Source organism: Apus apus, chromosome 1, assembly GCF_020740795.1.
Source record: "Apus apus isolate bApuApu2 chromosome 1, bApuApu2.pri.cur, whole genome shotgun sequence".
NCBI lineage: Eukaryota > Metazoa > Chordata > Aves > Apodiformes > Apodidae > Apus > Apus apus.
Window position 1 is genome coordinate 95,377,811 of NC_067282.1, and position 23,887 is coordinate 95,401,697.

The 23,887-nt window shown below is 43.1% G+C and overlaps 2 protein-coding genes across 2 annotated transcripts in view; both read left to right on the forward strand.

Moving 5' to 3' along the window:
• Positions 1 to 822: 822 nt before the first annotated feature.
• Positions 823 to 23,887, forward strand: part of MRPS6 (mitochondrial ribosomal protein S6) — a 47,830-nt gene continuing 24,765 nt past the window's right edge. The window contains exon 1 of the mRNA XM_051610246.1: positions 823 to 1,128. Coding sequence (XP_051466206.1) covers positions 1,084 to 1,128 — 45 coding nt within the window. The 5' untranslated portion in view covers positions 823 to 1,083. The remainder of the gene's footprint in view (positions 1,129 to 23,887) is intronic.
• Positions 1,042 to 22,370, forward strand: SLC5A3 (solute carrier family 5 member 3). The gene is made up of 2 exons (XM_051610235.1): positions 1,042 to 1,128; positions 14,732 to 22,370. Exon 2 carries the CDS (start codon positions 15,034 to 15,036, stop codon positions 17,173 to 17,175), a length of 2,142 nt encoding a protein of 713 aa, XP_051466195.1. The 5' UTR covers positions 1,042 to 1,128; positions 14,732 to 15,033; the 3' UTR covers positions 17,176 to 22,370.

Sequence of the window (23,887 nt, forward strand, 5' to 3'; positions counted from 1 at the left end):
GCCCCCCCCCCTCTTTGCTGGATGCAGGTGGCCGTAGGTTTCCCGCACAATCGCAGCTGGACTCAAGTGCCAGATGTGCTGCTGACTGAGGGCATCTGTGTCGCTGACCTCGATGGCTGTGGGCAAGCACCATGCCAAGGGTGCTCTCTCGCAGCGAACAGCCAAGCGTCACGGCCAGCCACCCTCCGGCCACGCAGTTCCACCGCCACCCGCCGCGCCTCGGCTCCCCGCACCCAGCCCGCCGCGGCTGGGTTGCATCCACCCGCGCCTCTGCCAGCAGGCGACTTGCGCCGGGGCACCCCGAGGCACCCCGAGGTTCTGGAAGGGCTGGGGTGCCCCGCACGCGTGGCCACCGCCCGCCGCGGCAGCCTTGCCTCGCCTCGCCCTGCGGGCCAGGGGCGCTCCCGCCCGGCCGTGCCGCCCGGTGCCGCTGCCAGCCCGGGCCGAGCCGTGCGGAGCGGGGCTGCCGGGCCGGTGCGGGGCGCCAGGCGCTGGGTCCCCCAGCCGCTCTCCTCCCCCTCCCCACCCCCCTCACCATGTGCGGTCTCGGGCGTGTGTGTGTGTGTGCGTGTGCGCGGAGGGGGGAGCGAGGGGGCGGGCACAGTGGAAATTTCCACTCCCTGCAGCAGCGGCGGCAGCGGCCGCGGCGGGAAGGAGGAAGGCGGGCGCGGGCCCCCAGCCGCCGCAGCGGGGAGGGCGGCGCTCAGCCCGCGGCTCTGCCCTCCCGCCTGCGGGCCCGCTCCCCGATGGCGGGTGTCCCCCCTGTCCCCGCGGGCCGGGGCAGCCCCGGGGCGGGCGGGCGGGCGGCGGGGGCGGCGCTAGCGGCGGGCGGGGGGCGGTGCGGCCGGGCCTGCGCAGCTGCCGGCGCCCTTTAAGCCGCGCCGCCCGCCTGTGCATCGGTGCAGCCTGGGAGCCGAGCGGGCGAGAGCCGCTGCCAGCGCCGCCGGGGACGCGCCTTCCTCCTCCTCCGGTCACCCCCTCTTCGGCATCGTCGCCGACCCTTCCTCCTCCTCTTTCCCCACCACCACCACCCTCTGTCCCGCCGCATCCCCGCTCCTCCCGCCAGCCACAGCCGGCTCTAAGATGCCCCGCTATGAACTGGCTTTGATCCTGAAAGCCATGCAGAGGGTGAGTGAGGGAAGGGAGACGGGAGGGAGGGAGGCAGGTGGGACCTGGCCGACTCCCGCTCCTGCCCCCCCACCCCCCGGCGGCCTCTCCAGCCGCCGCCGCCGCATTCCGGCCTCCCCGCGGCAGCCCCGACCGGCCCCTTCCCCTGGGGCGAGCCCTGCCCTCCCCTCCGCGCCGCGGAGCGAGGTTGCGCAGCGTGCTTCAGCCTCCTCCGTGTCTGTCTCTGCCCGCTCTCCCCTTCCTCTTCCTTTCTCGCCTCCCTGCTCCTGTGGAGACTTTGCTTAGTTGCTCCCCTAGGGCCGCGCTCCCCTCCCTCCCCCTTGGTCCGCAGGTAAGCAGATCCCACGCTTAGCGAAACTGATGCACTTCTCCTTCTCGTGTTCTCCCCCGCCTCGCCCCTTGCCCGCTGCGGGCGGGCGCAGCCCTGCCCCTCGCCCCTGCCCGCGGGTGCCGGCACGTCTCCCTGCCCCTCCGCAGCACCAGCGCCCTGTGCTCCGCACACCCGCCTCGGCTCCCCGCTCCTCGGCACCTGCGGTGGCTTCGCTCGCCGGTCCGTGCTGGGGGGCAGCAGCCCCGCGCCCTGCCCCCTCGCCCCTCCAGGGGCCTTCAGGCGAGCCTTGCTGGGGGTCAGCGAGGACTCGCTCTGGCGGGCGTACCCACCGCGGGGTGCCATCTCCCTGTCTCTCCAGCCCCCCCTCTCTACCAGGGAAGTCTCAAGGATTTTTTTTTCTTTTCTTTTTAATTGATGTATTTTTTTTTTTTCCCCCTGCCGTTGCTAACACCAGTTGAGCCGTGCTGATACGGCTCCCCGTATCGCCCACGGGAAGGGTTGCTAGCCGCTGCCACTGCTTATTGGTGGCACGATGATAAGCCGTGGTGTGAGCGAGTGAGGTTACATGATGCTCTGTTTTACAAGAGCTGAATCAGTGTGTGTGTGTGGGGGGGTGTACTTGTGCATAATAATAATAATAAAAACAACCTCTCTGTGTAGATGGGACCCTGTATTTGGAAAATAATAGCTGATGCTGGCCCTTCTCTAGTACCTCCTGTAGCCTTTGTTTATCTGCTGCTCTCCAGCTTCATATGCAGTGCTGGTGGTGGAACGTAGCAGCGCTTCTGCGAGGCTGTTACCCTTCTGATCTGACCCAGCGTGGACATGGTTGCTCTTGCATTTAACCTTCATTTAAATTGTAATGTGTATTTGTCATAGAACAGCAGTAAGCTAAATAGCATTGCTGTGTTTCTTTTGTAGTTCCTGGAGCATGTCTTCATGTATTACATGTACGACATATACTAGTACATTTCCATTCATTTTACATGTACCATCCACATGTCAGGGTTGGTTTTCTTTTTTTTTTCAACTTGGTTTAACTGCAGAAGCTGTAGTAGACTTCTCAGGTGAGTCCTCTAGTGGAGAAATACAGCAACAGGGAAAAAAATCTGGTGACATTTGCTGCACCACCTCAGTGAGCAGCATTCGCCGTGACAAAACATGCTGCTTTTGGACTTGGGTTGTAAACGTGATTTTAATGTTACTTTTTTTTTTTTTTCCACTCCCCTCTCCATCAGTGTATGAGCCATAGGTAAGGTGATGAGATGCTTTTTGTATACATGCTGTCAATGGCATTATGCTGTCAGACACTGTAAATGCAGAGCAGGACAGAAAGCGTAGCACATCTGACATAATACAGGGACATGAATAAACCGACTACTCTGAAAGGATGCCATGAAGTGCTTGTCTGTTGGAAAGGATCTTTGGTTCCTAGGGTCTGAGCACAGGTGTGCAGGGATATGCTTTTAACTGTAAGATGCTTCTAGTGAGCATTGATGCATTCAGGATTTAACATCGACAACTTTTTCCTCTTAGAAGTTTGACTCTCTGGTATATTCTTTCCTAATGGATATAAAAGTGTCTTTTTAGCTCTATGATTCTTTTAAAACACTTAAGTTTTGGTTCAAGTGTACTGCTGTTTTTAAACTACCCTTGTTTAGAGTCTAAAATGTAGAGTCTGTCTCCAGATGCTGTGTTTTTCTGTTGATGTTGACAGTGCAGCACATCCAGGTGTATTTTTTGTGTTACACTATCTAGCAACTGCTGCCTTTCTTGTGTAAGGAGAACACTGCAAAAAAAAAAATCTGTGTAGCAGTTACATGCTACATGGTGCTGCTGAATCCTTGCAAAACGGTTCATCTAATGACCCCAATTGCAGTGCCTGATATTGATCATAATGCTAACTTAAATTAGTCAAAACTTGGGATATGGGGCTAATAACAGTCTGAAATCATGGAGTGACTACTTCACTCCTTCCTGTAGAAGTTGGAGAGATGATGTACCATCCTAAATAAACTGCATAGCTTTTTAACACCAGTGCTTCCGGATGAAGCTACCCTGGGCAGGTATTCACTGTCCCTCTGTGCTGTGGCTGTGTGCTCCAGGGCTGACTTTAGTCTGAGGCTCAAGCAAGTGCTGACTCTTCTCTTGGTGGTGGTGAAGGTATCCTTCCTCATCTCTGACAGCTCCCCTGCCTTGCAATAATAATAATAGTAATAATAAAAAGTAAGCCTGTGCCACCTGGCTTTCTTTCACTTCTAGGGCTGCCGTTAAGTCTTGTGAGCTCCCTGGTAGCTTGAGCACAAAACCTCAGAGCAACAGTCTGGTAGACTTTCACAGCCCTCTTCAGAGGCAAAGTTTGTGATTCTGTGTGGTTTCCCCCACCCACAATTATTTTTAATACTTACCTGGGCGTTTTCACTGATACAGGCAGAATAAATTCCTCAAATTAACTTTTGTTGCTTTAAACTCTTGCTCCCTAATACTTCTTCTGTTCAAGTCAGGGATTCCTCCTCATTGTCTTCTTGCATGTGGCTTCTGTTGTGAACCATGGAGTCTGTTGTGCAGCTGGCCCCCTCCCTACTCAGCTAGCCTCGACATGGTTACAGGGTGAGCATGACGCCATAGCCCGGCCTGGTGCTCCCATGGCCACTTGTTTCTTGGCAGACTTCCTCAGAGCCCCTTCAGGCTTTCCTTTTGCATCTTAAAAATGCAACACCCCAAGAGCTGGGGAGGGGGAGGGCAAGAGGAAAGCTTTTACTTTCAAGCTTTGTCACCAGGTGTCTGCATGTACTTTTTGCAAAAGCTCATGACTTTATTCCAAAGTCAAAGCTGATCAGCCATTCTCTGTCCTGTTTTTTAGGTAGTGTGTGATCAGGTAATTGACTTGCACTAGAAGTGGTGCATTGTTAAATTGCCTGCGGACAGTCCTTGAGCAGCAGAGGCTCTAGTCAGTGACTCTTAGGAAGACAATCTAAAACCCTAAAAGCACCCTCAAAATAAAGAAATAAAATCTGATTTATCTGTGGTATCAGTCTTATTTGAAGAGTAGTTGTGTGAGAGACTTGATTTGTGTTACTCTGTGTTGGAGTATATGGAGGGGATGTTTTGGGAAAAGGAAGGTATGAGGCCAGTGGAACATAGAGTGGAAATAGTGAATTTTGCCCATGTGTGTGGCTTTCGGTAGTACAGTGAGCTTGGAGAGTTTGATGGCAGACTTGTTATCCATAGTGTACAGATGTACATGGACAACGCTTGCCTATTGTGAAGAGCCTGGGTCAGTCACCGCAGTTGTGGTGAAGGTGCAAAGTGAAGACACAGCATTCATGTGTTGAACTTTACTATGCATAGCAAAAGGTGACTTTCTTACTAATAACATTCTCCCGGGAGAGTAAGCTTTGGCTTTCAGCAGGGAGATTATGGCAGGTCAGGACTTTCAGCAGAAAGGAGTAGTGACCCACTAGTGAATGAGCAGGAGCTGTTGCTTGCTGGAGAAAGGAGTGCCCTTCAGGGAGGCTTCCTCTTCCTACCCTTCTCGTAGTCCTATTGAAACTCCCTTGAGAGCCTGGGGAAGGAAGTGGGGGGGGGGGGAAGGAAAAGGAAGGAAGAGCTGGAAATGGCTTCCTATTGCTCTGATGCTGTTTTGCAGACTGACCACGGGGCGGCAATGTGAGACACCCTCCAAGGAAAACTGGCAGCCTTGGGAACCTAGGACAAAAAGAGAGAAGGTGGCGGTATTCCCATGCTGTCCTTGCTGCTGCTCGACTCTTGCGAGCTGGGACGCCCGTCTTCAACAAAACAACTTTGTAACTGGAACTGAAGTGAATGGACAGTTTGAAGATGCTTTATATTCCTAGAGTATTTTCCTCAAAATGAGAAAGCATGTCAATATTTCAAAAGCAGCATACTCTTCTCCCCCACTTCACCTGTAACAAATAACAAATACATAGTGTGTGTCATAGTCAAAACACTAATTACCTTGTTTCAGCAAATCCCTGGACTAGGTGACCCATCCGCCCACCTCTGTAATACTACAGTGGGTCTGGGCTCTCAGTTGACTGGCATGTTTACACAAGGTAACTTGTCTTCAGCATCTGTTGCCTTTGGAATTGGTTGTTTAAAAAAATTCCCTACCTGCTGTGGAGATCATTAGCTATTTTAGGAAAGCCAAAGTAATGGGCAGTAGTTTTGCTTGACATCTTGACTATTACACTTAGTTGCTGTGTAGGCAGCTGCTGCAGCTGAGCTTTTGATGTCTTAGTTGCTAGGAAGAAAGGAGATAGAATGAAGAGGGCAGTAAGCAGACACACACAAGTTTTATTTTCTTCCCCTTCTGGTGGGCTTGCCTGTTCTTACACTTAAATTGTACATCTTCCCTGTCCCTCTCCCCTACTTAGCAGGTTAAAATTACATACAAATTTTAATCTGTTTCCTTTGACTATTTTAGTAGGCTGAAACAAGCACCTCTTAGCAATATCATGCTTAGCAGGGAAGGACCCTTGTGTCGTGGGTGGTGCTGGAAGACCAAAGAGATGGAACTAAAAGGCAAGATTGGAAAACCACAAGATGTAGCATTGACTCTCCTGCAGGACTCAGCTTTTTGTTTTCTGCCTTAAGCATTTTTATAAGAATAAATGGATTTTGAAGTGTGTTATACAGACAGCATTTGAGAATTATACTCTCTTGGCTGACTTTTGTCACTTTTCAGTCTTAAGACTTGAGAGTCTCTTCTAAGTTTCTGCCAAGTGTGGGATATGTGCCTGGCTTGGGTATGTGGGGAGTCAGGGGATTATTCTCTTCTACAAAATAGCTTAAGCCTTTTTATAACAAGTAGTTGTTAGCTAAGTGAATGTGGCAAAATTGTCCAAAGCCAGTAGTACTAAGTTGAAGGCAAGAATATGGAGCTTGAAAGTCTTGTGGTTTAACTAGGCTTTTGCAGTGTATTGAGTGATGTGCTTGAGTGAGTGTATGTAATGGAAAGCCCTGGTTAACTCTGCAACTCTTGTTCCCTAAGCTGTGGAGCTGCAAGCCTGAGCACTGAGGCCCTTATGTCCATGCTGGGACTGGCAGACTTCGGTGGGATTTGGCGAGCCCCTCCTCAGTGGGCAGGAGTGGTGTCTTAACCTTCAGATACCGCTTCTCTTTGCCCCTGCTACCTACCTAGCAATGTGCTTTTCTGTCTTGGCTATGTATATTTCCTGATATTTTTCACTGTGTGTATATATACATGTGGATACATCATGTATCTGAAGAGGGAGATACTTGTAATATTAATCATGAGAGCAGATTATCTGTCCTTTAACTGTTGAAAAAGAAGGAGAGAGAACCTGCTGTGATAAAATAGCATTATTGCTCTCATTGTTGTAAAAACCGTCAAAAGTGACTGACTCTTTTAAAGATGTCCATTATATAATTTAAAGTAACCTGTTAAATTAATTCAGGTATGAATTTGTGTATATGTTTGCCTTTTTCTAATGCATCATACATACTGTATTTTGTAATGATGGAAGTTGTTGCTTTCTTTACATACTTTCAGAAGCTGATTTCTCCAATTCTCTTGTTCCAGAGCCATAACACTGGCAATTTTCACCCAAAAATTACTTTGGTGGCTGTTCGTTATTAGTCAAGTAACTTATCTTGCTTTTTGTCAGACCCCAGCCAGAGCAGGCTGCTAATTCTTTGAGCCACAGCTGCCCAGACCTCCTCTGCCTGAAGTCTGGCAATGTGAGAGTTGCTTATGTGTAAGCAGTTGCTTGATAGACCTGCATATACCAGCCTCTGCTGCTTATCCGAGGGCAGCAGGAACCACCAGGCACCAGGTTGTTCCTTTCAAAACTGCCTACCCAGTGGACTAGCAGGAATATCTCTGGTGTGCATTCTGTAGAAAAACTGATAAAAAGGTGAAAGGGCGTGAAAAATAAAAGGGAGGACAGATAGGCAAAATATAGCTAGTTATGTATAAGTGGTACAGGAAAGATGGGAAGTTAAAATACTACTTTCCATAAGGCAAGATTTGTGTAAGTGAAGGACCTGTACTGTGGGAAGACTAGTACAGGTGCTGAAAACGAGATACTAAGAAAAATGGATCACCTCTGGTGAGGGGAGGGAAAGAAGCAGATCGTATAAAAGGAAGGGTCATGATCCCTAGATACAGAATTGTGAGGAGCTACATCAGAACCATTGTTCTGCTATTTTTCACATCTCTCTTTTTAATGCTGGTTTGTCCACTTGCAAGGTAGTCCTTGTGCTGCAGTAATCCACGTATCCAAGGAATAATAATTAAAAATGAAGGTATATGCAGAACATGGCTACAGCAAGGGGGAATGTGTTCAGTGGAGTTGATGTGTTTGAGACTTATAAAAATAAATCAATGTCTGTAGCTTTTAATATTGGTAATTACAAAGCTTGATGTAGAAGAGCACTGGTTGTTGGTTTTTTTTTTTTAGCAATATCATGCTTAAGTCTTGTTTTGATGTCTTAAAGTCCACAAGAAGGATCAGAATTTTTGCAAGAGCACTCAGCAGACTAGAAAGCTTGGAGGGCCTAAAACTTAAATTCTAGGATTATATATGCTCCTGAAACTTCGGTCTTTCCTTTCAATACAACTTGTGATGCTTCATGTTCTTGGAAAGACTGGGCAGCCATAAATGTGATGGCAACTTGAGGAGCTCCTAAATAAACTTAATGAGTCTGGGTTTATTTTTTATTCTGCCTGGAAATTCTCAGAACAGTGTCTTTAGTATTTTGCCCAGTTGCATGGTGACTGGCGCTTCCACTACTCCTTTCTCATTCCCCAAGTAACTCTGAAGTCTAGACTCTTCTACCAAAATCCTCTTCAAATGGGGTGAAGCAGCACATTTTTCTAGGTTAGGAATATGCTTGTTACTGCTGAATGGTGATCAACTGGATCACGTCTTTGTACCTTGCAGCTAAAGAAAATGGTCATCTTCAGTAGTGTAGGGATTTTACAGTGCTTACTGGTGGCCTGTTTCTAATAGGGAGATAATGTTTGTCCTCTACATCCAGCAAATGATGTTGTGGCCCCAAGTCCTCTGCAGAAATCAAATACTTGCATATTGATGCTTTTTCTTGCTCTTAGTGACTCTCTACTTAATCTGACTAATTTATGGTAAAAAGTACTTGCCAGTGGCAGTGAAAACACTTGTGCTCTTGTACTTTAGGTTGCTTCAAGAAGGAATTTGAGTCATTTGGCTTAGTGTCCCTCTGTAGCTTCCAACTTGGTATGTCAGCTGACATCTTGATGCACTTACCTGGCAGGGAAAGTTGTGCCTGATGCTGCACAATGTCATAATCTTCTATTTTTTTGCTGTTTCCTGGAGGAGATGCCTCCTCTGATGAAAAGGTGTTCTTTCAGTGTTTGCCCTGTTGCACTATTTACTTAGTTACTTGTTGACCATGTGCCTTTTCTACTCTGTTGCTTCCAGTCCCTGTGTAGAAGGAAGAACATCCTCTGCAGTTGCAAAGAAAAGCATGGTTTCCTTGCTGAGGGATGGAGCTGCTTATAGTGGCAACCCATCTTTGGCCTCTCAGCCTCTGGTAGTCATCTGGTGGAGTTATGGCAGAGGCATGAATAGTTCTGGTTACTTGCCAGGGAAGAGTGGCCCATTTCTTCTGCAGGGCTGGGCAGCAGCTGTACTTTCTGATCTCTTCAGAGAATTCAGATAACATCTGTCACCTGTTTAAATATAAGCCAATTATTTGGGCTGACAAAGGGAAAAGGAAGTACTATCCTGTGTATTTTCTTTAAACTAATACTCAGTTTAACTTAAGCTGATGGACTAGTCTTTTGTAATACTCGAGTAAGATCACTACAATATGTCTAGCTAGGCATGGAGGAGTGTCTTCCTGGTATCTCTTTATTTTAACAAATAAAAAGGAACTTTTAATCTCATTTCTTCTGTCCTTAGCTTAACCACCTCCTCCCCTTTAGTTTTTTGGAAGAATAGTGGAAGCAAGTAAAGCCACTGTTCCTGATAGAGTGTTGGAGACTGACTGATGGGGAAGGAAACCATGTGTACCATGCAATGGCATGAAGTGTCTTCGTGAGGCACTGCTAGTGATGTTGGTTTCAGAAAATGATCCATCTTCCTCTTGCTTTGCAATTCAGTGGTACTGTAGCTTCTGTTGTATTTATGGAGTACTGAAGGAGCACTGCTATAAAGCTGCATCCTCTTTCTTCTGCCCCTTTTTTTTTCCCCTCCTTTTTATTTTGTAACTTGGTAGGAGACCTGAATAAGGGGGTGGGGGAGAAGGAATGGTTAAAAACAAAAAAAACCCCCCAACAATTACTAAATTGATCTGCTACGCTAACACTGTCAGTCACAGTGCCCTTCAGCTTCAGTTGGCCTTACAGTACTCCAGCGACTGCTTCTGTCATGGTCCACAGTAGCATTGCTTTTCTGACTGGCAAATGCAGTGTAGTCCTGTTGCTTCTACTGAACTGCATACTGTGAGGTTTTTATTTCTCTCATGTCTCCTTCAGCAGTCCTTTAAAAAAGAATCGAGAAGAATTTATTATGGAGCAAGCTGCTTTTTCTGATGCTACAGTAAAATGAGGACCAGAACTGGAGAAATTCCTGACACCCCAGACAAAAACCAAACAAGTGCACTGTGTGTTTATAACTCCTTTGAGTGACTGACTTGAGCCTTGCACCTCAAATTGGACTTTTATGGTAGTGATAATTTATAGAGTTGCCTCTTTGGCACCTATGTTCTTCAAGGTCAGCAGAGGTGTTGATGCTGTATCACTTTGGCGCAGCAGAGCGCATGTGGCAAACAGGTTAGTCAGGTTGCTGCTTATTGAGGTAACTTGTAAATGTGGTACTGTTCTGTTCCAGCCTGTTGAGCTGTTGTGAATGCCAGTCCAGACCTTAACTCAAGTTATCTATTAGATGCTACAGGTCAACTTCTGCCTCCAAGCTTTCCTGCTTCCTGTGACGTGTACCCTCTTTGTCTCAGGTGGGATTCCTGCTCGATTCTTCTGCCCCAGCTCCTGATTTACAAGGGAGAGTCCTGAAATTGTTGTCCTGGATGTTTGGGGCTCTGCTGAGCAGGTGGCAAGGATAGCCCCTGCTTTCTTCAAGGGCACGTGCTACATAAGGTTAAGTTAATATATATTGGTTATTTCATGAAGAACATTTGTGCTCCTTTTTTTGTCTTCTAGAGTGCTGCAATAAATGGAATGAAGCTTTTTTCCTGTGGGTTGTTTTTTTTGTTCTTTTTTTTTTCTGAGAGGCTACTTCAGACAACCTTGTGTTCACTGTGGAGCAGTGGACAGGTAGGAACTCGCTTGCATGTCTGTAGCAGGTAGCCTGCAGTGTGAGCAGGCCAGGCAACACACTTGAGTGGTTGAATGTTATACAGGCCTGCTTAAGATACAATACTCTTTTTTCTGGGGTAGAGGAGAGATTGTTAATATTTTCCATTTAGGTGTTAAACCTGGCAATCTGGGTGCGTTTCTTCCATGTGAGTGAGTTGCTCAGTGAGTAGAATTCTACCGGTATGAGTTGATGTACTCCTGCCTGAAGAAGGTGGAGAAGGAAAAAGTTGTTTTTAAGGAAGAACTTGGAAACTACTTTGAATTCTGTGAACAAAGTTAAATATGTACTTATTTTGCTAACAAGTGACAGTAGCAAATCCTGTGTGATATGTGGGTACCTGCTTTGTCAAATTAACCCTGAAAGCGTTGGCCATTGGGGCTGAAAAGTGAAATTAACTGGGAAACTTCACATCTGCTGAGAAGTAGGCTGAGCAGAAAACAAACAATTGCTTTAGGGTTGGGGCAGTTTGATTCTGGCATATTTTAAGACCAGTGTTATTAGAAAAGCACTGTGGAGAAAGTTTTCCTTTAAAACAATCATATGAATTTCTCCTAAAGATCCCACCCTAAATCTGCTTCACATTATCTAATATCTCTCTAGGGAATTGTTTGAGCCTTTTTTTTTTTTTTTCTGAAAGGACAGGCTGCCTGTTGGAGCGACATATGCGTTGTTTCACCAAAGCTGTAGCCGTCTATCTTCAGACAAGAGAGAAGCACGTTGTTTTGTGTCTTTGATATGATCCAGCCAGAAAACAGCCTTAGGGAAAAAAAACCTCACAGTCCTTGGCAGCAGTGCCTGTCTTTTTTTATGTCAGTGCCACAGTGTACACTGTTCTAATAACTTGAGATTAAATTCGCATGGGGTGTCTCAGAAGTCCTTCTTAAGACTTGAGGTCATAATTTGCTGAAAGTTCAGAAGGATGAGTCTCATTTTTGTAACGAAAAAAACTTCCAGGGTTATTTTAGAATTAGGTCTAATAAGAAACTGGTACAAGAAGCTACTTTAGTACAGCAATTTAACAACAGTGTAGGAAATTTGTAGTGGCTGCTGAAAACTTTCCACCTTCCTGCTCAAGTAAGATGAACCCTGCAAAATTAAGGCCTTGATTACAAAGGTGATGGTTCTGGTCTCTGTAAACTGATTATTTCAAATGCATGATCTGGCTGTACCTGCTGGTAGAAAGTGCTCAAGAAACGTAATGTATTCTTTATTTTATTAGAATGAGTCCACAAGCAGTTCGGCAAGTATCCTAGTTGAGAAATGCCACAATTTATTCAAGGGCAGCTGTATTTTCTACTTATGATTTTCAGAAGGATTTAATGTGCTTGTAATGATTGTACTATGAACTGGGTACCTCTTGTATCAAATAGGTATAGTTTTAACTAATATTTTTGTGATTTATGCACATCACTGTACAGTTTTGCAGGGTTATTGATTAACCTATGGGAGAGATGTTGAGAAGTGAGCTAAAGTAACATATTTCAGCAACAGAGCAGAACAATGGAAGAGGGTTACTACCGTTTCCTTAGATTGCCCATTCTAATTTTCTGTATAGTAGTTTTTCTTTTTTCTACTGTGTCTCAGTAAAATCTTTTCTTCCTCTTTCTTTAAAATATTTATAGTTTTTATATAAACAATGTAGTTGCACTTGAAAATTTAGCTGAATTTAGCAAAAGATAAAACACTATTGAAGTGTTACTCAAAAGTGCTTAAAACTAAGAGGAGTACATTATACTTGTATCTGATAGTGTTGTATGATCTGAAGTGTTTATAATTTTGTGTTGGATTTAACTAATGGACTATTTAACTTTTGCTGCATTTGCAGATGGCAATAAATGTAAATTCTTCTGTGGAAGAATTTAAAGTATATCTGTGGTTTGAGGCTTATGAGCATGGTAAATTTACCACACTACTGTGATCAGTCCATTTTGTGCCATGTCTCTGTAGTCTCTTATTATTGGCTATAGATGCAGCAGAATGAAGATCCTCATGTGTGTTTGTGCTGGTGGTAGAGAATCATACAGCTCATACGAGTAACATGATTGTTAATTTCTCCTTAAGCCTGAAGTTGTGGTTTGCTGTAAGCTTTTTAAAAATATATCTGCCTTAATGAGAAGTACATATTCTTAATCAGCACCGTGGCTACCTTTAGTAGTGCACAAAGTGAGGCAGAGTGGGGAATGTGTGCATTTTCAACCTTAGCTATAGTTTTTGTTATGATCTGAGAATTTATGATTTTTTTAAAATTTTTTTTTTGTAAGAATGAATATGCTACAGGGGTTCTAAACAAGAAACCACTCAAGTAGTGGAATATTTTATCAAGGTGTTTGTGTTAATTATAGATTGATTAATAGGGAAATGTGAGCTCCAGCATAGTGGCAGAACACTTCTGCAAATTAAGTGGAAAGAGGAATGCCTGAAGCTGATGCTTGTAAGACTTAAAAGGCAGGTAAGCCTTATAGTCAAAGCAAAGATCCAGAGACTTTTGTGCCTGTTACCTTTACTAGTGGCTGGGAAAGAGGAGTGGAGACAGACCTTGTTCCTTACTCTTTTGTGATACTCTTGAATGCTTAATATTCATGTTTTGATCTTTAAACTGGTTCTTTATTTTGATCTTCTCTTCCTTTGCTGTGTCCATTCAGTGTAGGAAGTAGAAGAATCTTAAGTCCAACACTCTGTAAACCCGTTAATGGTTTTGGGTCCAATAGGTAAATTATACTGCCCAAAGCATGGATCGGAGATAGGAGCATCCTACCTTCATGGCAGAGTTAGGAGCTATTGTGCACCTCTTTGGTGCCCCTTCCTTTCACATCTGTCCAGTTGTCAGCCAGCAAGTCTTTTTATTATCCCCTCCTATCCATGTTGAGTGCTTCAATCCCTCTTGCTTAAATGAGTGCCTGTTTCCTGACACGCTTTGGTAGGGGATTTGGGGTTCAGGAATAGAGCAGTAGGGTATACTTTGCCTCAAAACCTTCTACCTCAGATGTTAATGTGATTCTCTCCATGCTTGGATGCAAATGTACAGTGCTGGGAAGAGTGTTTTCTGGCATCCTAATAACTTGACTGCTACCAAAATCTATCTTGTTCTCCCTCCTGTGCCTAGAGTGCTCCCAAAAAATTCTGAATCCATGTGGCTGTGGGTATCAAAAGGCACATGGCACACAGAAATACACTAGAGCTGAATGTTGGGCATAGCTTTGCTTTTGTCACTTGGTTGAAAGGGACTTTTTGTTCACTTGGATTACATGGGATACATATGAAGAGCTTTCAGAGTGAAATGTAACCCTGTGATCATCTGTATGCCAGACAGGTGCAAACTTTGGTAAAACTTGTGGAATAACCTTGATTCTCCAGCTGATCGTAAATGCATGTGGTTTTGCATTTTGACTTCACTTTGATTTTTAGCTCTGGCAGCCAGCTGGTGTCTCAAGTGTGTACATGTGACATTGGCATCTATCAAGATTTGTGGGGTATAGTGCTAGAACAATACAGGAAATGACTAGCCAGGTTAATGCTCCTTAGTGCTTGATTTCCGCCACACCCCCCCCCCCTTCCTCCCCCTGACATTGCTTGAAAAAGGAAGGCCTGTTTAGTGGCTTGAGGAGTAGACTTACGAGGCTCCAAACAAAAAGAAAATGTGTTTGTTCCTTGCCTGGTTCTGGGGAATTTGGGTCATTTGATACTCCAGAGTTGCTGTATACCTCAAGGTACTCGTAAACATTAAAGTTGACTTATAAAAGGCGTTACTAGTTAGTTGTACAAATATTTAATTATCTGTATTACAGATTGCATAAATACAGCAGAAAATATAAGGGGGGGAAAAAATCTGTGGTGTTGAGTCATTGTTTTACTAGACTTCAAATATTTTCTCATAACTTCATGAAATTCTTCTCTAATTCAATCTTTGTCTTTTGTCTTTGCTGCCTTGCAGGGTTGGTACAGTAGGCCTCACTAAACTTAGCTGCAACTAAGAATTTCTCCTACATCAACTGAGTTAAGGCTGATGCTCTTGTGGAATGTGGATTAAAAGTGCGTGCTAAGTTCCAAATTTCCATTTGAGAAGCGGAGAAAGTAAATGTACCACAACCACCAGCATCAGGACAGCAAACCAAGGGACAAAGAATTTGATCCACAGTGTTGATATATGTTAACTGGTTCACGTGTTGCTTAAAAGACGTTTGCTGGGGGGCGAGAAGTGGACGTCAGCTGTGCGAAGTCATTTTGTTTACCAAAATGAGGGCTTCTTTGGAAACAGCAGACATTGCCATTGTGGCACTGTACTTCGTGCTTGTAATGTGCATAGGTTTTTTTGCCATGTGGAAATACAATCGAAGCACCGTAAGTGGCTACTTTTTGGCAGGGCGTTCCATGACCTGGGTAGCTATTGGTGCATCTTTGTTTGTGAGCAATATTGGAAGTGAACATTTCATTGGGCTCGCAGGATCTGGAGCGGCGAGTGGATTTGCAGTAGGTGCGTGGGAATTCAACGCCTTAATGCTTTTGCAGCTTTTAGGATGGGTCTTCGTCCCAGTCTACATCCGGTCGGGAGTATACACCATGCCTGAATACTTGTCCAAGCGTTTTGGAGGGCATAGAATTCAAATATATTTTGCAGCGTTGTCTCTTATTCTTTATATCTTCACCAAACTCTCAGTTGACTTGTATTCAGGGGCACTTTTTATTCAAGAATCGCTAGGTTGGAACCTCTATTTGTCAGTTATCCTCCTTATTGGAATGACTGCACTGTTGACTGTGACTGGAGGTCTTGTGGCTGTTATCTACACAGACACCCTTCAAGCTCTGCTTATGATTATTGGTGCCCTCACACTTATGATCATAAGTATTACGGAGGTTGGTGGGTTTGAAGAAGTTAAAAGAAGGTACATGTTAGCGTCACCAAATATTACATCTATCTTGTTAACCTACAACATTTCCAATACCAATTCCTGCAACGTCGACCCAAAGCCTGATGCTCTTAAAATGTTGCGCGAGCCAACAGATGAAGATATTCCCTGGCCTGGATTTCTGTTGGGACAGACTCCAGCTTCTGTTTGGTACTGGTGTGCCGATCAAGTCATAGTTCAGAGAGTTTTAGCTGCAAAAAACATTGCTCATGCCAAAGGATCCACTCTGATGGCAGGCTTCTTAAAGTTACTGCCGATGTTTATTATAGTTGTCCCGGGGATGATTTCACGAATACTGTTTGCAGATGATATCGCCTGCATTAATCCAGAACACTGTTTTCAAGTCTGCGGCAGCAGAGCTGGATGCTCTAACATTGCCTACCCACGTTTGGTGATGAAACTTGTGCCGGTTGGTCTGCGGGGACTGATGATGGCCGTGATGATCGCTGCACTGATGAGTGACTTGGACTCGATATTCAACAGTGCCAGCACCATATTCACACTTGATGTCTACAAACTCATTCGGAAGAGCGCGACATCTAGAGAACTGATGATTGTAGGAAGAGTCTTTGTTGCGTTCATGGTAGTTATAAGCATTGCCTGGGTCCCGATAATTGTAGAAATGCAAGGTGGTCAGATGTACCTTTATATTCAAGAGGTGGCAGACTACTTGACCCCACCGGTGGCTGCTCTCTTTCTTATGGGGATCTTTTGGAAGCGTTGCAATGAGCAGGGGGCTTTCTATGGCGGAATGGCTGGGTTTGTTCTTGGAGCGATACGGTTGATACTGGCGTTTATCTATCGTGCTCCCGAGTGTAACCAGCCAGATACTAGGCCAAGCTTTATCAAAAACATCCATTACATGTATGTTGCAACAGCTCTTTTCTGGATTACTGGGATTGTGACGTTTGTAGTGAGCCTTCTCACGCCTCCGCCTACAAAGGAGCAGGTTCGGACGACGACTTTCTGGGCTGTGAAAAACAGGAAGGTAAAAGAGAACGCTGCAAAGGGGGAGCTGTACAAAGTACAAGAAAAAAGCATCCTCAAGTGCAATGAAAACGCTAACCATATCATTCCAAATGGCAAATCGGAAGAAAATCTTAAAAATCTTAAGCCTGAGGATATCAATCTCCTGGTTACTTGCAGAGATGACAGCAACCCGGTGATTTCTGTGAGTCACTCTGAAGTTGAGACACCAGTTGATTGTTATTCGAATGGACAAGCGGCTTTGATGGGAGAGAAAAAGCACGAGGAGGAGACTGATGATAGAGAGAGACATTTGAAATTCATAGATTGGTTCTGTGGCTTTAAAAGTAAAAGCATGAACAAGAGAGCTGTTCGGGAGATTGAGGAAGAGACTGTTTGTTTACAAATGCTGGAAGAGACTCCAAAAGTTAAACTATTACTAAATACTGGACTGGTCTGTGTCTGTTCGCTTGGAATATTCATGTTTGTCTATTTCTCTTTGTGAGTGAATAGTGAACTTTTAAGGGTATGGCTAAACATACAGAAGTTGATACAGGTCTCTGGAGATTGTTTTATTTGTTGTTTTATATTTTTTTTGTCACTTTTTTTCTTTTCAAATAACATACTGCTATCCAGGCATTGTTTACGCTATAATTGTAAGACCAACTCAACTTTAGGCTATTTTAAGACCATCTGAGACATGTTGTCCTATCTCTGCTGAAGGCAGAATGTATTACGTGGTGTCTTTTTCTATTTTCCCCATCTGTCTTTCTTTTTTTCCATCTGCAGTTCTATCCTTTTGTTTTTCCACGTATATGTGTATAAATATACCAAAGGCAGGCAGGTGGCTGTGTTTGAAGTTGGGCCGTTACAGAGATCAGTCAGCATGAAATGAAGAGAACACATAATCATTTACTGATGTGTAAAATTGAAATGATTAAAGCTGTATCAACAATTTTTAAATGTAGGGCTGTGGTGCACATTGCTGTGTAGTCTTTCTTTTTAACATAGCTGTTTTACCTTGGCCAACTTAGTACTTTTTAATTTTTTTTCACTGCTTCTAGTTGTTCGGGTTTTTTTCCAGTTTCTCATTTCTCTTACAGCAACAGCACGAAGATACTTTGTCTCATCTTGTAGCACTGTAAACATGATAGCTGTTGGTATCTTTCTATCTTTTTTTTCTCTGTAAGAAATTTTTTGTCTATTTTATCCACTCTAAATTTAATTACTTAAAAATTGCTGTCTTAAAAAAAAAAAAAAGCCAAACCAAAACAACCCAAGAGCTGATAAACTTGCAATGGAGGGGAGATGGGAAAAGGAAAAAAGAAGTATTACAAAACCCAAATGAAGAGTATATTGAAATAGAAGAGCATATATTCAGCCTCTTCAGTCTCCAAACTTCTGGACATAATTAGGGTTAGCCTCTTTTTAGAGCAAGAGCTGTACATAGGTTCTACCATGTGGGGAAAAAAAGACGTGAGACTGCATGTCTTCAGCTTGATAAGCACACTGAAAAATAGCTGTTTCCCTCTGCTGTGTACATCTAGAAGGAAATACCCTGCAGTCCTGCCATTTTTGCATATTGAGTCTGTAAGGGGAGAAAAACAACTGGGGAAGACAAGAAGAAAGGGAAGTGAGGGGAAAGAGGTAGAAATGGTCCTTATTTTTCACAGTCCTTTTGCCTCATGTCTTCTTCCACTTCCCCTTTCATCCTGTCAAACATTCTTTCTTTAAGGAATAACTCCTGAGGGATTCTGTGTCAGGAGATAAGAAGTGTGTACAGTCATAATCTGTGTCTGCCCTTAAAGATTCTTCAAAACAGTGTGAAACTTTTCCCAGGTGATCACAGATGATCAGCAGGTCTTGAGATGCTGAGGTTCTTTTCTCCCAAAGGATGGATACCTGAGGCAAGGGAGGCCATTTTCCAGGTGTGTGAACCTGGGTGTGTAGCATGTCAGTGGAGCTCAGCAGATCAAAAGGGTGCAGAGCTCGGTCCTCTTCCCCCTTCGTGAAGCAGTAGAATGTGTTGCCATCCTGGGTTCTCTCACCATTATGGTAAACCAAGTCAGGGCCAGTTTTCAGGTGTAGAGGCCAGCCAGCAGTGTGTGGCTGCACTTCTAGTATTGAACTCCCCTAGCCTCTGGGACAAGAGTGATCGTATCCAGGTTTCCCATGAAAATAATACCTCCAGTTGTTGTTGCTCCTGAGCTTGTCTTGGGAATTATTTGCGAGAGCACAAACCGGCTAGGCCAAAAACCCGTCTGAGGGACCATGCTGACAATTTAGCAGCACCCATTCAAGGGTCCAGCAACGTTTCCTTGGCACATGAACAAGAACCAGTCCCTGTGAGTGAAATAGTTCTGTAGAGATGAAATTTGGGTTAATCTTGCCTTTGACTGCTGGAGACAGTTTGCTTTCCGGTACATTGGTGCTGTAAGCTGACATACGTCCAAATAGCTTTTAGTAGTATGATCCGTAACATGTTTTCAGATAAAATTATTACATTCCCTTTTTTTGTGGTTTTTTTTGTTTGTTTGTTTTGGTGTTGCTTTTAAATCAATTGAATCCCATTTATTCCAAGACTTTAAACAGTGACTCAGATGTCTCACCTTTTTCTGCTTTCTTTAGTTGTTGCTGCTGGAAAGTAGACTACTCTTAACTGGAACTACAGTAACGAGTGCAGGAGTGGTGTTGTAATACATTTAGAGAGGAGAGTTACAATACTTGAGTCCTGATGTTAATAACCAGTGTGACAGACACGTTTTCTTGTGGTTTGTGTAGTTGGGCTTTGTTAGGAAAAATAACTTAAATCTTTTGGGTTTTACCTTAATGGTAAAATTGTAGTATGTGAAATATATTAATGGCATCTCAAATTACTTCATCAGTGGGGTGAGTTGAGAAGGATGGTACTATAAGAAAGATGTAAAACATCTTTGATTGATTGATTCAGTGCAGGATAAAGTAATCTAGGGCAAAATTAGATCTTAGTGGGATGAAAAAATAAATACCTGTGGTGGGTAAAGATAAGTCCCAGTCCAACAGTACCTTCTTGAAAAGGCTGAGATCTGGTTAATATGCCTAATTTGGCACAGGGAAAGAGACTAATGTACCAGGCACTGTCCCTTAGTAACTTGGCATGTCTTTCTATTAGCTGCTGGTGCTTGGATTTTCCAGACCAGTCCTCCTTGCTTTCAGTATTAGCAAATGTATTGCCACCTAACCTGTGAAGCCAGGTTAGCTCAGGGACCCTTTTGCTTGGCTGCCATTGCTTCATCAGTGCTTGCTTTTTCCCCAGTGTGCCTTATGTGGTGACGAAGCTATAGGCCTGAATTTTATGGCCACCTGGAGAGTGGTTTGCTTAACATGGCTTTTCCCAGCTTGTTTTTGTTCCTCTCTTATCCGCTCAAGTAATTTGCTATTTAAAGAGAATGTTGTTTGAAGAGTTAATACACAGGATGCCTGTATCCTGTTTAGCATAACTACAGTCACATCCATGGTGAAATTATCTTCCAGCTAGGGTAGGGAGTCACAGTCCTTTGCAGATGTAGGGTGCAACCTTTGCCTGTTGAATCTGAGATACTTCCATCTCCCAGTTCATATATTCTCACTTCTTCTAAACTAACAAGTTGCTGCATTAGCAGTCAGGATCTTATTAGAGTAATTATTTGAATCCCCCCATCTTTAGACCTGTTCTTGTGAAGCAGTCTTAAGGCATATTATTTCTCCAGTGCTTTTTCTCTTCACTTGTTTAAAAATGTGTTTCTATAATACTTTCTGCCTAATGCTGGCCTCTTCAGTCATATTCTGTTTTCATGTCCTAGAGGTCATAGAACTTGGTAATGTTCTTTGCTGCGTAAAACCACTCAATAAAAGGCCTTTATTAGAGAGAGGGAGGGAAAAAGGCTTCAAACAAACTGTCTGTTGGTGAGGAGGTACATTGCCCTGTGTTATGGACCTTAGTTCTCCAAAAGTTGCTTGAGGATTTTTTTTTATAGTACACTATAAAAAAGCATGCCTTTATTAATCTTCTGATCATGATCTACATGGAAGTGGTATTAACCCAGGCCAATATGTTTGGTTTAAACACCAACTTTTTAGTCCAGTAAAACTATAAAGTGTCTGCCATAATGAACAATTAGTTCCATAAATTTTAATGCCTGGCCTCCTCCTTTTTGGGACTGGCTAGTCATGCAGGGATAAAGTCAGGAGGACATGTGCTTCTGTCTTGCAGCAATTGGTTTATTTATTGCCTTGAGCTTAGTATGACAGTCTTGAAAAACTTATTTTGGAATATGACCTTTTTTGTTGTTATTTCCCTTAACTTATTTTTCTGTTAAGATATTTGAATTTTCTCCCAGCAAATTGTTAGATGCCTTTTATTTAAAAAAGAAAAAAAAAGAAAAAAAAAAAGAGGCTTCTTAAGCTCAATAGTACATTCTGGGAGACGTCTTATTTAATTTTTTTTTTAAATGCATGATTTGATGCTATTCTTTGCCAAAGTTTAGGTTTTTTTCTTGTTTTTGTAATTCTTCCTGTTAGCTTGTAATAATACCTGAAAGGAAATGGAGAGAGATTGTAAGAAATTACAATGGCCTTCAGTGTATCGTGTGTGTATTTTCTACTTCTCCACTTCTGTGTGCCCCTTTTCACTCTAATCCCAGAAGGGCCAGCATGAGACTTCTGATGCAAGTCATGAGTACTGTAACTGAGTAGTGAAAAGGATTTCCCACAAGGTTACAGTGAAGTAGGCAGAGCCATCCAAGGACCTCTGCGTGAACACTTAAAGCAGAAGATGCTTACAACTTTAAAACGTACAGCTTTATTTTTTTTATATATATATTTTTTTAAATCCTAAGATAGAGGAGGTGTTGGGAGATGCTCCCTTTCAGGGAACAGGATACATGGAAGAAGTTGGAGTTGCTAAGCTCTGGCTTTCTTGAGGAAATCTTTGGATTTAGCGTGTATAGCGAAGCAGAAATACTCATCTGTTAATTTGGTATTCTGTATGTTCTGTGCCCTTAAATGTAATTGTTTTTAAAATAAAACTAACCTTGTTATGTGATGTTAAAAAGCAGACTTGTGTGCAATGTTTTAAGTTTTTTTTAAGAAAATGTTTGTATATAATTAAATGGTTTAATGTGCTTTAATTGGCCTAAGGTAAAGAGTAGTCCTAGAATGTCAACATATGTAAGTAGGATTTCTGATTTCACTGTGAGATCTCTGAGCTCTCTTGTTTTGCAAAGTGGTTTGTTTTGTTGACAAAACACTTTCTATAATTTCTTTTACAGTGTTGGTTTAAAGGCATTTGCTTCACTTCTGTTCTAATATTGAATTCATGGTATAGTGACATCTGGTGACACTTAGCATTATCTGCTGTGTAAAGTCAGACACTTTGAGCAAAAATGGTAATGATATGACAATTCTCTGTGTCTATGAATACACGTTTTTAAATGAGGTGGTTATAAAAATAGTTGCTGTGCAAAATGTTAGTAGTCTTCTTCAAGAAGAAAGCAAATTTTCTAATATCAGTAGAGCAGTCTCTTCATTCATCTTATTTTTAAAGCACAGTGTCAAAGTGATGCTGCTTTACCTTGTATCTCTGATATAATGTTTTTTTAGGTATCTGTGAAGTATTTTTGGTTTTTGTTGCTGTTGTATTTTTCTGCAGATTTTATATAAAATACAAATTAATGAACTGCCTTTTGTTTTTGTTGTTGTTTGTTTTTTTTTAACTATTCAACTAAAATACATTTCAGACCAAAACCAAATGATATCATATAGCATTTGAAACCTGCCTTTTTTCCTTATCCCTTGGTTTTGTTGTTTTTTTTTTTAAATAAGCCAAATGGGCATGTAGATAAGATCACTATAATGGATCCAGGTCTCTTTTGGTAAAGTGTTATTTAAAGGTCTGTTAAGATCTTATAAGACAATATACTGAAAAAATTATTGTAGTAGGAATATAGATTTAGAAGTGTTAATGAGATTAATACAGCTTAATTATATTGTAAGTTGCTACTGTCCATAATGACAAGCTTTTTGTCATAGAAACGATGTATGATAAATTAATTTTGGTCTAGTGTATAGAATGATCATACTGCTATACATCTCTGAAGTAAATCTGATGCAAAATTTTCATAGTTAGCATTGCTGGCCCTGTGTATACTGTTCTTTGTATACTGTATGCATATTATTTTGCCTACTGCATTAGTCTTCAAACTAAAACTCTTATTAGAGAGTATTTGGAAACTTCAGACTGTGTTTCTTGCAGTTTACATTCCTTTATCATGGCATTTTGTCCTGTCTAAAAGTATTGTATGGAAATGTTTAAAACTTCTGTACAAAGTTTCAATAAAAATAGAGAAGAAAAAAAACCCAAAAAAACAACAGAATAGATGTTTGTGAAGCTATTTTGGAGAACCTGTCTGTAATTGTCATATGGATTCTTATACTTCCCATTTTCCTCCTTTATTAAAAGGCAGACCCCTTGAAGCAGGGTGTGGGCTTCTGGTTAGAGAAGCAAAAAAAACCCCAAACCAGATTATTCAAAACTGCAAGAAGAGCTTAAGGATCCAAAATACAGGTGCAGAGTTTGGGTGCAAAAACTTCAGGCCAGCTCGTGTTGTGGGGAGGTGGGGCTGGGGTGGGCTGGGCTGATCCTTCTATGATCTGGAGCTGAGGGTGTTGGAAGGGAAAGACTTAGCTGCATGAAACACCCTGCAGCACAGGAGCTTGCCTACAAAACTAAGTAAGGGGGAGCCCTCATTTAGCAGAGCAGCCTTTTTGGATATTGTGCAAAAATACGTTGTTTTTTTCCTTTTTTTCCCCCCTTGTTTCTTTTTCCTTTTAATGCCCTGTTCAATTGCTGTTTAACCAGTTCTTTAGTGGGACAGTCACCTTCTTTCTTGACTCTGGACTGTCCTTAAATACCTCCAGTTGTGCTTTGCTATTCCTCTGGGACCACCCCAGCGTGGATGCCTCAGTGCCTTTCTTGTGTTTGTTTCTGACTGTCATCTAGAAGTCAGTCCTGGTGCCCAAGCAGCTTGTGCCTGTAGTCACATGTGGAGAATGATATGTGTGATGCTGTCTCCTCCCTTTTAGGAAGCAGTTACAGCTTGTGATAGTTAGTGCTTAGGTAGCTCCCTTTGGGGAGGGAGGGATCCTGTCTCACTATTTGTATTTGGAAAAGCTTAAACATCAACACAGCTCTATATGGA